General features: G+C 45.5%; 1 protein-coding gene across 2 annotated transcripts in view; it reads left to right on the top strand.

Moving 5' to 3' along the window:
- The window catches only part of IL18RAP (interleukin 18 receptor accessory protein), a 32650-nt gene extending 23641 nt beyond the window's left edge, over positions 1 to 9009 (top strand). Inside the window, exons 8-11 of one of the 2 annotated variants that reach the window (XR_014082393.1) lie at positions 4045 to 4196; positions 5288 to 5425; positions 7325 to 7767; positions 8210 to 9009. Coding sequence is in view for 1 of the 2 variants with exons in the window: in XM_081591460.1 (XP_081447586.1) it covers positions 4045 to 4196; positions 5288 to 5425; positions 7325 to 7498; positions 8210 to 8616 (871 nt within the window). In the remaining variant the exon portion in view is untranslated. The remainder of the gene's footprint in view (positions 1 to 4044; positions 4197 to 5287; positions 5426 to 7324; positions 7768 to 8209) is intronic. The other variant, XM_081591460.1, reaches the window with a different exon arrangement.
- The last annotated feature ends 7059 nt before the right edge of the window (positions 9010 to 16068 follow it).

Raw genomic sequence — 16068 nt, 5'->3', positions numbered from 1 at the left:
AAAATGGCACCCTCCTTCAGTATTGTTGCCTAGGAAATCCCAAGGACAGAGGATCCTGGTGGGGTACAGTCAAGAGGGTCATAGAACTAAATATTTCAGTTGTTTTGTTACTTTTTAAATTTGTTTTTTACTTTTGGCCTCGTGACTTGTGGGATCTTACTCCCCTGACCAGGGATTGAACCCAGGACCCTGGCAGTGAAAGCCTGGAATCTTAACCACTACACTACCAAAGAAGTTCTCTCCCACCTCCTTTTTTTTTTTGGCTGCTCTGTGCAGCATGTGGGATCTTAGTTCCCTGACAGGGATCAAACCTGCATTCCTTGCATTAGAAATGCAGTCTTAACCACTGGACTGCCAGGGAAGTCCCTGAAGTCCCTTTTTAAAAATTATTAAAAATTTTTTTATTTTTAAAAAATTTTATCAGTTGTTTCAAAGTTCTGTTTGTAGAACAGTTTGCTGTGGCTGCTTTGCCCACCAAGCTAACAAGCAGACACAGTGACCCAGGCTACTTGAGTAGATTCGATGTGTCCAACAGACTGGAGAAGACTCTGCACCCCTGCCAGACACTCCTATCCCTCTGTGTGGTCCTCCTTCCACAGTGGGGTGAGTCAGGGTCTGAACTCTGTAGTCCTTAATGGTCCAGAGTGTATCCAGAGGAAAAGGCACAGGAATAAGCAGTCTGACCAAAATTATGAGACATGAGAAATAGTTGACACAATCCAACCTGGAAAATGAGACCCAGAGATGGGATAGCTATTTTTTTCTAATTTTTTAATGTATGTCCACAGCAGCTTTATTTACAATGTTGTTGTTGTTGTTGTTTACTTGCTCAGTCGTGTTTGACTCTTTGTGACCCCATGGACAGTAGCCCATCAGGCTCCTCTGTCCACGGGATTTCCCAGACAAGAATACTGGAGTGGGTTGCCATTTCCTATTCCAGGGAATCTTCCTAACCCACAGATGGAACTTCTGGCTCCTGCATCTGCAGGCAGATTCTTTACCACTGAGCCACCAGGAAGTCCTTCAGTAGAAGTTCAGTTCAGTTCAATTCAGTCGCTCAGTCGTGTCTGACTCTTTGCGACCCCATGAACTGCAGCACACCAGGCCTCTCTGTCCATCACCAACTCCCGGAGTCTACCCAAACCCATGTCCATCGAGTCGGTGATGCCATCCAACCATCTTATCCTCTGTCATCCCCTTCTCCTCTTGCCCCCCGTCCTACCCAGCATTAGGGTCTTTTCCAATGAGTCAACTCTTCACATGAGGTGGCCAAAGTATTTGAGTTTCAGCTTCAACATCAGTCCTTCCAATGAACACCCAGGATTGATCTCTTTTAGGATGGATTGATTTGATCTCCTTGCAGTCCAAGGGACTTTCAAGAGTCTTCTCCAACACCACAGTTCAAAAGCATCAATTCTGCGGTGCTCAGCTTTCTTCACCGTCCAACTCTCACATCCATACATGACCACTGGAAAAACCATAGCCTTGACTAGACGGACTTTTGTTCGCAAAGTAATGTCTCTGCTTTTAAATATGCTATCTAGGTTGGCCATAACCCTCCTTCCAAGGAGTAAGAGTCTTTTAATTTCATGGCTGCAATCACCATCAGCAGTGATCTTGGAGCCCAAAAAAATAAAGCCTGACACTGTTTCCACTGTTTCCCCATCTATTTGCCATGAAGTGACGGGACCAGATGCCATGATCTTAGTTTTCTGAACGTTGAGCTTTAAGCCAACTTTTTCACTCTCCTCTTTCACTTTCATCAAGAGGCTCTTTAGTTCTTCTTCACTTTCTGCCATAAGGGTGGTGTCATCTGCATATCTGAGGTTATTGATATTTCTCCCGGCAATCTTGATTCCAGCTTGTGTTTCTTCCAGCCCAGCGTTTCTCATGATGTACTCTGCATATAAGTTAAATAAGCAGGGTCACAATATACAGCCTTGATGTACTCCTTTTCCTATCTGGAACCAGTCTGTTGTTCCATGTCCAGGTCTAACTGTTGCTTCCTGACCTGCATACAGGTTTCTCAAGAGACAGGTCAGATGGTCTGATATTCCCATCTCTTTCAGAATTTTTCACAGTTTATTGTGATCCATGCAGTCAAAGGGTTTGGCATAGTCAATAAAGCAGAAATAGATGTTTTTCTGGAACTCTCTTGCTTTTTCGATGATCCAGCAGATGTTGGCAATTTGATCTCTGGTTCCTCTGCCTTTTCTAAAACCAGCTTGAACATCTGGAAGTTCATGGTTCACGTATTGCTGAAGCCTGGCCTGGAGAATTTTGAGCATTATTTTACTAGCATGTGAGATGAGTGCAATTGTGAGGTAGTTTGAGCATTCTTTGGCATTGCCTTTCTTTGGGATTGGAACGAAAACAGACCTTTTCCAGTCCTGTGGCCACTGCTGAGTTCCCCAAATTTGCTGGCATATCGAGTGCAGGACTTTCACAGCATCACCTTTGAGGATTTGAAATAGCTCAACTGGAATTCCATCACCTCCACTAGCTTTGTTTGTAGTGATGCTTTCTAAGGCCCACTTGACTTCACATTCCAGGATGTCTGGCTCTAGGTGAGTGATCACACCATTGTGATTATCTGGGTCATGAAGATCTTTTTTGTACACTTCTTCTGTGTATTCTTGCCACCTCTTCTTAATATCTTCTGCTTCTGTTAGGTCCATACCATTTCTGTCCTTTATCGAGCCTATCTTTGCATGAAATGCTCCCTTGGTATCTCTAATTTTCTTGAAGAGATCTCTAGTCTTTCCCAATCTGTTGTTTTCCTCTATTTGTTTGCACTGATCGCTGAGGAAGGCTTTCTTATCTCTCCTGGCTATTCTTTGGAACTCTGCATTTAGATGGGAATATCTTTCCTTTTCTCCTTTGCTTTTTGCTTCTCTTCTCTTCCCAGCTATCTGTAAGGCCTCCTCAGACAGCCATTTTGCTTTTTTGCATTTCTTTTCCATGGGGATGGTCTTGATCCCTGTCTCCTGTACAATGTCACGAACCTCTGTCCATAGTTCATCAGGCACTCTGTCTTTCAGATCTAGTCCCTTAAATCTATTTGTCACTTCTACTGTATATTCATAAGGGATTTGATCTAGGTCATACCTGAATGGACTAGTGTTTTTCCATACTTTCTTCAATTTAAGTCTGAATTTGGCAATAAGGATTTCATGATCTGAGCCACAGTCTGCTCCCGGTCTTGTTTTTGCTGACTGTATAGAGCTTCTCCACTTTGGCTGCAAAGAATATAATCAATCTGATTTTGGTGTCGACCATCTGGTGATGTCCACATGTAGAGTCTTCTCTTGTGTTGTTGGAATAGGGTGTTTGCTATTACCAGTAGAAGTTGCTATTATTCAGTAGAAGTTAGACATTTGTAAATTGTAGTATCTTTTCTCAAGGGGAATTTGTCATGAAAGAAAGATCAGATGAGGCCCACAAGCAATTATCAGCTCAGTTCAGTTCAGTTCAGTTGCTCAGTAGTGTCTGACTCTTTGTGACCCCATGGACTGCAGCACACCAGGCCTCCCTGTCCATCACCAACTCCCGGAGCTTGCTCAAACTCATGTCAATCAAGTTAGTGATGCCATCCAACCATCTCATCTTCTGTTGTCCCCTTCTCCTCCTGCCTTCAATCTTTCCCAGCATCAGGGTCTTTTCCAATGAGTCACTTCTTCGCATCAAATGGCCAATGTGTTGGAGCTTCAGCTTCAGCATCAGTCCTTCCAATGAATATTCAGGACTGATGTCCTTTAGGATTGACTGATTTCATCTCCTTGCAGTCCAAGGGACTCTCAAAAGTCTTTTCCAACAACCAATTATATTCTAATATAAATGCTTAGAATGATGCTTAGCCAACTCCATCATTTTTAAAAAATGGGTCATCTCTGTGTATCCTCCATCCTTCCAGCATCCCCTTGTACTATCTGACAGCTCTTCTGAAAGCCAAACAGTTTGTCTGCTTATACAAGTTCCGAAAACTGTTTAATGCATGTCAATCTGTGTTATTCAAGCGGTGTGGTATTTTCCCTGTTTTTCTAGTGTTAAGTCCACCTTAAAGGATGAAGTCATAGAACGTGTTGTCTTCTTGAAAGAAGTTACTCAGAGTGATCTTCGCAGGAAGTTCATTTGCTTTGCCCAGAACTCCATTGGGAACACTACTCAATCCATCCAGCTAAAAAAGAAGACAGGAGGTGAGCCTGAAGGTGGATGCAGAATGCACGCAACCGTTTTTACCTGGGAGGAGAGGAACCTTCCTAAAAAGTAGTCATGGTGATGATAGCCACAAACATGCACTAGATGCCAAGGTTCTAAGTATGCACTTTTCTTGTGTTGATTCACTCAGTACCTTCACCAAGGCCACACAACTGGTAAGTTTCACATCGGTGATCTAGAGCTGGTCCTGTTACTAATATTCTGCATACAGGGGCTGTGCTGGAAAAACCTATCATTTGTTCATTCACTCCTTAGTTCATTCACTCATTCATTCTTTCTATAAAGACCTACAGAGCATGCCCTACATGACAGGCATCACGCTAGGACCTAGCCCTCTTTCTTGTTTTCCTCCCCTGGCTTCCAAATCCAGAGCGTATGATGGTCTGGAGTTGGAGAATGGAGGAGAGAAAGAAGGGAGATGGAGAAAAATGCTCAGTTTAGGAGATATATGTATATATCACAGATTGTGGCTGGAGAGGAAATTCCTGATAAGGAATGGCTTTTAAATTTCTTTAAGAAATTCAGAGTTGAAACTGATATCATTCATTCACTGATGAACAGAGATGAGCGAACAAGCATGTCTGGAATGCTTGTGAGGCTTAAATAGGACACACTTAATGCCCGGAGCCTGGTGGATGCTCTGTAGAGGTGTGGGTTGAAGGTGCCAGGTGTTAGGCACTTTAGAGGTGAGAAAGCAGGTTGGAAGTAGCTGTGGGCTTCAGGAAGTTTAGGTTTTAGTAGATCTGATAACACATGAAAGTAAATTATAGTAGGCAATGAGAGGGAAGCTTATCAGGGAAAAGTAAATAAAAGTAGTTTTTGTCAGTTTCCCCAGTCACCCCCGATCAGGAACTGGCCATTATCCTGGGTTCTCTTGAGTTCATTTTATGACTGTTCCTTCAAGATGTGATTTAAGACATGTCCAGAATCAAGAGAAATGTTTTCAATGGCAGTGATTCTGGTAAATCACCTCTGGAAGAGGTGCTGGGCAGGTGTTGTGTGAGTGTGGGTGTGTCGGGAGGGTGTCTGCCTCTGTAACTGCTCACCGCACAGCCGTGTGTCTCTCCAGTGGTGTTCCTCTACGTCCTCCTGGGCACCGTCACAGCCCTGGCAGGTGTGCTGACCGCAGGAGCACTCTTCTACATGTACTGGATTGAAATAGTGCTGCTGTGCCGAACCTACCAGAGCAAGGATGAGACCCTTGGGGGTAAGATGGCCGACCTCGCCTCTGGTGTTTCCCCTCTGAATGGACCTAGAGGGAGAGAGCTTGGGACATGCACGTTCCCTGAGGGACAAAGTCATGACCCCCAGGCTCTGAGATCCTTCTGCTGGCCTGGTGGCTTTATTCCTGGGAGGGTTGGGACCCCAGGGGAGAAATGATCTCTTCTCATTCCAGTTACTAGGAATCTTGCCAACGATGCTATTGTAGGACATATTGGACTTAAAAATGACTCTCCATTCAACATCCTAAAGCAAGATGGTGGATGACTTAACATCTCCATGCCTCCTTCGTTTTCTCTTCTGCAAAGTAGGGTTGTAATCACAATGAATGCCATGTGGGCTCGTTGAATGGACACACTGAGGCTATAGAATAGCATGTAGCACAATGTAAGCACACAGGACATGTCAGTTCCGGGCTTCCCAGGTGGCACTAATGGTAAAGAATCTGCCTGCCAATGGGGATTGGCAGAATCCACTGCCCTGGGTGGGGAAGATCCCCTGGAGAAGAAAATGGCAACCCACTCCAGTATTCTTGCTTGGAAAATCCCATGGACAGAGGAGCCTGGTGGGCTACAGTCCATAGGGTCGCAAACAGTTAGACATGGCTGAGTGATGGAGCATACACACATAGCTGCTTTACAACGCTGTGTTAGTTTCTGCTGCACAACAAAGTGAATCAGCTATATGTATACGTATATCCCCTCCGTCTAATAATACTATTTGAGAGGCATTATGCAAAGTGCTGGAAAATGAGCCAGTTGTGTACAATTTCAGAGCCCAGAGGCTAACTTTTGAGATTTTCTAAAGTTTCCATTTAGTTCTTTAGCACACTTTAGAATCTATGTGTATTTATAATAGTTGAGTCAACAACAGCATTTGTTGTTATTGTTGTCTGGTCGCTAAGTCCTGTCTGACTCTCTGACCCCATGGACTCTAGCCCGCCAGGCTCCTCTGTCTATGGAATTCTCCAGGCAAGAATACTTGAGTGGGTTGCCATTCCCTTCTCCAAGGGATCTTCCCCACCCAGGGATTGAATCTGCCTCTCCTGAATTGGCAGGCAAATTCTTTGCTGCTGGGAAGCCCCAACAGAATCTTATGAGACCTTAAAAATATCCTAAAACAAGTTCCAAACTACAGTTCTCCATCCGAAAGGGAAAGGAATGTGCCTGCTGTAAGTCAGACACTGAACTCTTCATCTACATTATCCCAGGCAACTCTGACAGCAGCCTGCCAGGGGTTGTTAGTCCCTCATTTTACACATGGGAGTTCAGACCCAGGTATGTGTGCCGTCAGCTCGCTAGCGTGCTGGGCCCTCACAGTGTTTTGCTTGCTGGATATTATCATGCTTTGATGGAGCAGACTGTCCTTTGATGTGTAACTAATGAGACAGCAAGGTTGCAGCTACAGAGAAAGCTTGGAGGAACTCCGGAGTGTGTGTGGTTTAATTAGAGAAAAAGCCCCGGCTGTTTGATCTGACCTCAGGGAAGACGCAGGAGTGCCTCACTGATTAGAATCTGATTCTGGGTGCACAACGGATGCCCCTCACCAGTGTGGTTCTGAAAAAGTGAACACAGATGCTGCTTTTTATTTTCAAAATCAGTTCAGGGCTTCCCCAGTGACTCAGTGGTAAAGAAAACTTGGAGACGTGGGTTTGACCCCTGGATTGGGAAGATCCCCTGAAGGAGGAAATAGCAACCCACTCTAGTATCCTTGCCTGGAGAATCCCATGGACAGAGGAGCCTGGTGGGTTACAGTCCATGGGGTCACAAAGGGTCAGATCCAACTGAGTAACTAAACAAGGATCCCAAGTCTTAATTCTTCCCCACTTACCATAAGGCTTGAGCTTAGGTAGGTATTTACATTCTTTCTTGTTCCTCTTTCTCAGACCAAAAGGAGTTCGACGCCTTTGTATCCTATGCGAAGTGGAGCCACTTTGAGAGCGAGGCCTCTTCGTCTCTGAGTGAGGAAACCTTGGCGCTGAATCTTTTCCCTGATGTTTTGGAAAACAAATATGGATACAGCCTGTGCTTGCTTGAAAGAGACTTGGCCCCCGGGGGAGGTAGGTCTGCAGCCGGCAGAAAGCGCAGAGCAGAAGGAGAGCTACCTGCATACACCCTCCGTGTTGTCCTCCATTCTTTCTCTTGGGCTACGGTATCTTCTGGAAGGTTTCATGACCTTAGAACATCTTGGGCAACAACACAGAGAGCCATGTGTTGCAGAGATGCTCCATCGTGGAAAAACATCCATCTTCAGAAAAGAAAATAATAATATTGGAGCCCAGAGAGACTTCCAGAACAAAGATATCTTTGCTGGCTCCTCAACCGGAAGGTAGTTCTGTCCTCCCAAACAAGTGGTCCCTCTCCTTCCTGGGACTCTGCCAGCCACAGACTCAGCATTGGGCCCAGCAGTCTCCCGGGCCAGGCACCCAACAGATGTGCAGACCTCATTCGTCCCCTCGTCCTCCTCTGCCTCAGTTGCCCCCATACCTCCCTCATTCCTTGTTCCAGTGAGTTTTGATCCTGGAGGGACTGACAAGTTGAGGGGAGAGAACACAGGGGAGGGAGGTGACACTGACAGTCACTAGACACGGAAGTATATCCCCGACTGTCTGTAGAGTTAGTTGATTCAGTAGAAATGATCAGGAAAACCAGGCTTCTCCTTTTCTTTGCCATCGCAAAGAACCTCGCTGGGTGGATCTGGGAGATTCAGGGTTATGGTGACTCAAGGTTTAACAGTAACAATTGCAAATAATTAAATTCTTTTTCTCCAGTGTACACAGAGGACATTGTCAGCATTATTAAGAAAAGCAGGAGGGGAATCTTCATCTTGAGCCCCAACTATGTCAGTGGACCCAGCATCTTTGAACTACAAGCAGCGGTGAATCTGGCTTTGGAGGATCAAACACTCAAACTGATTTTAATTAAGTTCTCTTCCTTCCAAGAGCCGGAGTCCCTACCTCATCTAGTGAGAAAAGCTCTCAGAGTTTTGCCTACTGTCACCTGGAAAGGCTTAAAATCAGCACCTCCCAACTCGAGATTCTGGACCCAAATACGCTACCACATGCCTGTGAAAAGCTCCAGGGGAGTCACATGGAACCATCTGAGAATTATCTCATGGATTTTTTCTCTGGAAAAGACAGAACCCACTAGGAGGAGCTCCCAGCCTGGAGGATGGTAAAATGGATGCTGAACTGCCTCCCCCTGCCTCCCATCCTGTCCCTGGTGAGCAGAGACCTTGATGGATGGAACACGCAGCACACACCAGGCCGATATCACCGGGAAGGGTTCTGCCAGCCCTGAGCAAGCTTGGCCGGCACTGGAATGAACGGAAGCTGTGGTGCAAGGCTCTGATTCCCTGGACAGGACAGAGAGAGGGTGAATTCTCCAGACTCCTGCACACATTCAGCCCACAAAGTCCCTAAGATTTTCCTAGTGATCTGAGCAGAATCGGCAGATACAGCCACTTGGTTTTGTGGCTATGGACTGTTGTGTCTGTTATGTATCATACACATCACTTTATATATCTTTGCAATCAAATAAATATTACTTTGTTAGAAACAAGTGATCGAAACTTTGCCTAAAGCATCTCTATGAAGAAGACAATTCTTATTCTGTGTTCACCATTCACTGGAGCCCAGTATGCAAGGAGGAAAAGAGAAACCAGGGGTCAAGGACCAGATAGGACCTTGGTTCATCTCTACTGTGTCCTCGTGGGAACTAGAAGGAAGATCCCCTTCTTCTGGGCTGACACAGCCTTGAGTCAGGACACAGGCCTTAGGGAACAGAGTGGGGTTAAATTCAGCTCCTCCTTGTCCCCTGGCCTTTGTGCAGGGCCTGAAGTTCATGCTTTACTCTGGACCACAGGAAGTGGGGACCAATTAAGCCAGCATGATTTGGCCAATGAGGAGACAAGGAATCGACTAGTGGTTTTGTGTGTGTGCGTGTGTGTGTGTGTGTGTGTGTGTGTGCGCGCTAAGTCACTTCAATCGTGTCTGACTGACTCTTTGCAGCCCTATGGACTGTAGCCTGTCAGGTTCCTGTGTCGATGGGATTCTCCAGGTAAGAATACTGGAATGGATTACCATTTCCTTCTCCAGGAGATCTTCCTGACCCAGGGATCTTATGTGCAAAATATTGTGTTGGCCTGAAAGTTCGTTCAGGTTTTTCCGTAAGATGTTATGGAGCTTTTTGGCCAACCCAATAGAAAGACAGTGGCAAGAGGTAGCAGCCAAGACAACAGTCTGGGAAATAAATGTCTACCCTGGTTAACAGACAGCAATATTAGGGCTTGATCAGTGCTTAAGTCTGAACCATTAGACCACATGAGACTGGTGGTCCCCATGTGCTTCCCGACCCTCTGGTTCATTGAGTTCCTCGTAAGTGATGGGCCATCCGCTGGGGGACCGAGTACCTGTTTCTTCTAGACAAGGCTCATTTCATTCTCACCAGTGCGTTTTCCTGGTGAGAGTTCAACCTGCAATTAAAACAGTGTTCTAGTCACAGACAGATGTCCAAAGGTCATGCCCTGTCTTCCCCATTTGTTGTTGTTGTTCAGTTGCTAAGTTGTGTTCAACTCTTTGCAAACCATGGACTGCAGCATGCCAGGCTTCCCTGTCCTTCACTATCTCCTGGAATTTGCTCAAACTCTATGTCCATGGAGTTGGTGATGCCATCCAACCATCTCATCCTCTGTCGTCCCCTTCTCCTCCTGCCCTCAGTCTTTCCCAGCATCAGGGTCTTTTCCAATGAGTGAGCTTTTTACATCAGGTGGCCAAATATTGGAGCTTCCCCAATAGAAGGGAACGATTCATTTGCGCAGTAAAGCAAAGCAACTTCTGGACGGATTCACACATTATGTGTCCCATTCACTGGTATGAGTGTGATCCAGGCTTAAAGTCATTGTCATCTGGCCACTGCTTAGTGCCTGTGGGAAAGGCTCTGAGGTATCTTTGCACAGAGGCACCCACATCACAAAAACCACGGTGGCTTGGCATCAAGCAGCATCCTTGTTGGGAATTTCAGTGATAAAGTTAAAGACGAGTTCAAGGGTACAAATTATTCCTGGCCAGAGTTTCTTGTGGGAAGCCTCATTGCAGGGTCTCAGAAGGGAAGGAGGCACGCTGTCATTGTGCCATGGTGTCATAGGGATGACCCGAGTCCTTGGTTTTCCGGTCAGTCAGTCTCAGAGACCTAAGCCTCAGAAATCTCTTTTGGCCAGTTTATCCAGGTTTCTTTTATTCTAGAATAAGTATGGCCATAACTGATATATCCGGAGGTCCAGAGTTTTGTTTTTTTTTTTTTTTTAATATTTACTTATTTATTTATTTGGCTGCACTGGGTCTTAGTTGCAGCATGTGAGATCTTCAACCTTCGATTTGGCATGTGAGATCTTTAGTTGAGGCATGTGGAATCTATTTCCCTGACCAGGGATCAAACCCAGGCCCCCTGTATTGGAAATGCTGAGTCTTAGCTACTAGACCACAAGGAGGTCCTTGGAGTTTTGTTTTTAGATTAACCAAAGCTTATTTCTGCATATACACAAAAAAGAAACTAGGTCTACCATTTACAGAATACACTCTTTCAGGCGAATAGGTGCACTGAGGATAACAAATTAACATTTAGGATAAAGCTTTATTTATATTTCTTACAGGTAATTCAATCAAATAAGGTGGACAGCCAAAACAAATTTGTATATACAGGAGAATGATGGTAATTAAACAATTGATCTCGGTAAAATACAATGTGAAGGAATAATTTTTTTTTCCCCACCGCACCTTCTAAATAAGGTGCCCATATGTTCTGGTTCTGTTTTACACCTGTTGTCCAAGTACAGTTTTCATAGTGAGAGTATGATTTCTGATTCTGAAAATGTGTCCCACTTTAGATGGTGGTCATCTTACCTCTAGGGCACGTTGTAGAATGGTCTTTACTGACCCTGGGTGATATCTCAGGCAGATCTGACAATGTCCCTGGTCTCATCTGGGTTTTAATACTTACATTTACTATCTATATTATTACCTTTCCAGACTGCAGTACCAGATAAGATGGAGTAAGCATTCAACCACCTTTTTCCCACTCATGGTAGCTATGAAGCTTGGATTAGATGCATATAGAAAGCAGTTTGGTTTTTAAAACGTGACACAAATGAACCTATCTATGAAACAGAAACAGAATTGCAGACATAGAGAACAAACTGGTGGTTGTCAGGGGAGCAGGGGTTGGAGGAAGGATGCAGTGGGAAGTTGGGATTAGCAGATGTAAAGGATGGATAAGCAACAAGGTCCTCCTGTATAGCACACAGAGCTGCATTCGATATCCTATGATAAATCATCATGGAAAAGAATATTGTAAAAGGTATATATGTATACATATATGCATAACTTACACTACACCTGCTTGGTTTCAAGAGCCGACATCTCTGTGGTGGGGGGCAGGAGAACTGTCCATTTTGATTCATGGAGCTGTGGTCTCAAGAGGGTGTGGCCAACATCTGTTGATCCTTTTTTCTTTCCTCTTACCACCTGGTGGGGCGCTGGAAGCCATGGAGAGAAACGCACTGCAGGGTGGGGTGCTTAAGAACACCAGCACTCTGGCAGAGGGAACAAGAGATCTGTAGAACCTGAAAGTACCTTGCTGAGTGAAGACAGGAAGGCACTCAGGAAAGCAAACTCTTAAAGCTGCTTACAAACTTCAGGGCTCACCCCCAAGCTTCACAGGTGTGAATCTGACCCTAAATAGAACACCATAAACTCTGAGAATTGAACTATAGGATAGACTGCTTCCTGAGTTCCAGGGACAAATCCAAACAGAACTGAAGGACAGTGAAATAAAACTGACATTGAAACCACAAGGCTGGTTACAATTTTGGGCTTGAGTCCAACTAGGTCAGTTGCCTGCTTAAACAAAGTACCATCCTACATAGGATTTCATAAGATCCAGAGTTGCATGACATAATATTTCAAATATCCAGGATACAGTCCATTGAGAGCAAAACATAGTGACATTTTCTGATGGAATTTTCAATGTAGGTGGACCTAATATCAACATAAAAGGGACAAGGTAGGGTAATTTGTGTGGTGGTGAGGCACACACAGCTAGAAGCAGTAAAATATTATTTCCAAGTAGAAAGTGAAAGTGTAAATATATTTTTATCCCTTGTGTTGGGCTGTGCTCAAGTTGTGTCCAACTCTCTGTGACCCCATGGACTGTAGCCCTCCAGGCTCCTCTGTTCACGGACTTTTTCAGGCAAGAGAACGAGTGGGTTGCCATACCTTCCTCCAGTGGGAGCCTCCCCACCCAGGGATTGAACCCATGCCTCCGGTACTGGTAAACGGGTTCTTTACCACTAGCACCACCTGGGAAGCCAGTGTGGAGGTGAGTCAGAGCAATGTGGGTGTGCATAGGGGCAGTGGGGGGGGGTGTCCATTGTGGGCCAGAGGCTTAAACTGCATGATGAGATATGGTTTACTCTGTGTGTACAGCCTGGCAGGGGCACCAGCAGACATCACACACCCATGCTGCTGATAGATAGGGCAGCAAGAGGAAGAAAAGCATGGAACATAGCAGCGGGAAACAGGAAGGCTCTCCTGCACAGTCCCTCCAATTCCCTCTGCTGATGGAGCTTCGCGGTGCTCACCATAAGGGATAAATGCTTCAGAAACTAAGTCCATTCCGTGGAGCAGATACTGAATGGTGAATTTGGGGCCAAGAGATAATCAAGTGATTCCTGGCATAGCGTGCACCAATCCATTGATAGCTGTACATGCAAAAATTAAGTACTTCTAAGCAATAGAAGAGAATGTACCACTGAGACACACAACAGCTTGGCTGAAGCTCAAAGCATGATGTGCGTGCGTGCATGCTAAATCACTTCAGTAATGTCTGACTCTTTGTGACCCTGTGGACTGTAGCTCGCCAGGCTCCTCTGTCCATGGAGTTTCCCAGGGAAGAATACTGGAGTGGGTTGCCATGCCCTCCTCCAGGGGATCTTCTGGACCCAAAGATTGAACCTGAGTCTCTTATGTTTCCTGGATGGGCAGGTGATTTCTTTACCATTAGTGCCACTTTGGAAGCCTGTTGTTTACTTGCTAAGTCGTGTCCAGCTCTGCGACCCCATGGACTGTAGCCTGCCAGGTGCCTCTGTCCATGGGATTCTCCAGGCAAGAATACTGGGGTGGGTTGCCATGTCCTTCTCCAGGAGATCTTCCCAACCCAGGAACTGAACCCACATCTCCTGCATTCGCATGCAGGTTCTTTACCACTGAGCCACCTGGGATATATATACATGCATAAATGATTCAATTTACTGTAATAACACAACATTGTAAAGCAACTATATGCCAATAAAATTTTTTTAAAAAAAGAATCTGAAGTTCATCTGGTGTCTATTATGTACTAAGCACTTTCCTCTCAGACATGTGTTATATCACTTAATCTTCACATCATCTTTAAGATAGTCATCATCATCACCACCATCACCATCACCATCAATAAGGCAGGTGAAGCTCTGTGGTGTTTAGAAGATGCCCAGGATCACACAACTTCAACTTTCTTCTCTCTACACAATCCCTGTTCCCTTAGGGAAGCGATCACATTAGAACTGTAAGACCGAGCCATGAGCCACACTCTGGTGTGAAGACCTGTTTCATTTCAGAGCTCATATTCACGCCTGCCCCATTCTCCTGCACCACCATGGTGCCTCTCCTCTCCTCACAATGGGGAATCTCCCAGAGTGTACTGTACCCTTCCGCAGCATCCTCTGTTCCTCCCTGAGTAGTGGAAGTTTGACTTTGGGGAGCAGAGACAGAGCTCGGCTCTTCTGTCCTGAGAGCGGGGTCAAAGCTCTTGACTTCACTCCAGCGCGAGATGCAGGCTTTCAATTTAGGGTGTGACGTGCCAGCCCTTGATCTGAGGCCATCCAGCTTAATTGCTAGTTGCGGGCTTGGAAAGCAAATGGTGTTTCTGGACAGCACTGGCAAATTCTCTATCACTGCTTTCTTCTCCTTTCTTCCTAAAAAAAGAATCAAATTTGAGCCCCAACAAAGTAACAAGAGCTTTGGGGCAAGCACTGGGTACTTCAATTCCAGAAGCGCTGTGCAGATACTTTTCAGTAAAGTCAATTGTACCGCCTACTAGGGGAAAGAAGAAAAGATGTGCTGATCATTTTGTTTAAAACTATTCTTGGACGATCCAAGGGACGGGGGAGCTCTGGTGGGCTGCCGTCTATGGGGTCGCACAGAGTCGGACACGACTGAAGTGACTTAGCAGCAGCATTCTTGGAGGAAGGTGATTATCTAATTAACCATGGGCAGGCACACAAAAGTCAATTCTGCTCTTTCAGAAAAGAAGTGGCTTTGTGAAACTGAGGGTAAAAAGGAAGAAAACCAGCACCCCGCCACCTCAAACTTTGTTTCCACAGTGGAAGTCCTAGGTGAAGAGAGATTTCTCTGCTGGGTGCATCACCCCTTAATTAGTCTCTTGAGGGTGGACCGGATTTGGTCACTTAAATTACAAGAGATCCACTGGGAAGAGGATGTCATTCCCTCCACACCACTGGACTCCATGAGTAGACAGGTTTAGAAAAGCAGATGACAAGGATAACAAGGATTCTTGGGACCTGGCACCAAAAACAGTCAGAGGAAGCCAGGTTTCTACCGCTCATACAGTCCTCAGATGATTAAACCAAAAGCTTCAGATGGGTCAGTAGTTTGCTAAGCTAAAATTCCATAAAAATTCCTTTGGTGCTCTGCTTTGCAAGCCGAGTTTTCCCTCCATCATATTTCAAATCTATTTGTCTATGAACCTTGTTTAGTTGATGATTACATGGTCACCTTAATCCCTGGGCTTCCCTGGTGACTCAGACAGTAAAGAATCTGCCTGCAGTGCAGGACACCCAGGTATGATCTCTTGGTCGGGAAGATCCCCTGGAGAAGGGGATGGCAACCCACTCCAGTATTCTTGCCTGGAGAATTCCATCGACCGAGGAGCCTGGGGGGATACAGTCCATGGGGTCACAGAGAGTCGAACACCACTGAAGTGACGAATCAGTTCAGTTGCTCAGTCATGTCCAACTCTTTGAGACCCCATGAATCGCAGCACGCCAGGCCTCCCTGTCCATCACCAACTCCCAGAGTTTATCCAAACACATGTCCATCGAGTCAGTGATGCCATCCAACCATCTCATCCTCTGTCATCCCCTTCTCCTCCTGCCCCCAACCCTACCCAGCATTAGGGTCTTTTCCAGTGAGTCAACTCTTCACATGAGGTGGCCAAAGTATTGGAGTTTCAGCTTCAACATCAGACCTTCCAATGAACACCCAGGACTGATCTCCTTTAGGATGGACTGGTTGGATCTCCTTGCAGTCCAAGGGACTCTCAAGAGTCTTCTCCAACACCACAGTTCAAAAGCATCAATTCTGCGACGCTCAGCTTTCTTCACCGTCCAACTCTCACATCCACACATGACCACTGGAAAAACCATAGCCTTGACTAGCACTTAATCATTAATTGAACCTTCCAAGGTGTAGTACTGAGGCTGTCCACTAGGTGTCAGCAGTGTAACTGCCAGAGAACTCAGGGAAAGCATTTCATTACAGAAGTCAAATCTGAACAAATAATTAAGTGTGGTTCA

This window comes from Giraffa tippelskirchi, chromosome 4 (assembly GCF_054371585.1).
Source record: "Giraffa tippelskirchi isolate mGirTip1 chromosome 4, T2T-mGirTip1v1.2.pri, whole genome shotgun sequence".
Lineage (NCBI taxonomy): Eukaryota > Metazoa > Chordata > Mammalia > Artiodactyla > Giraffidae > Giraffa > Giraffa tippelskirchi.
Note: the sequence above shows the minus strand (reverse complement) of the source record. Positions and strands in the feature narration are given on the sequence as shown.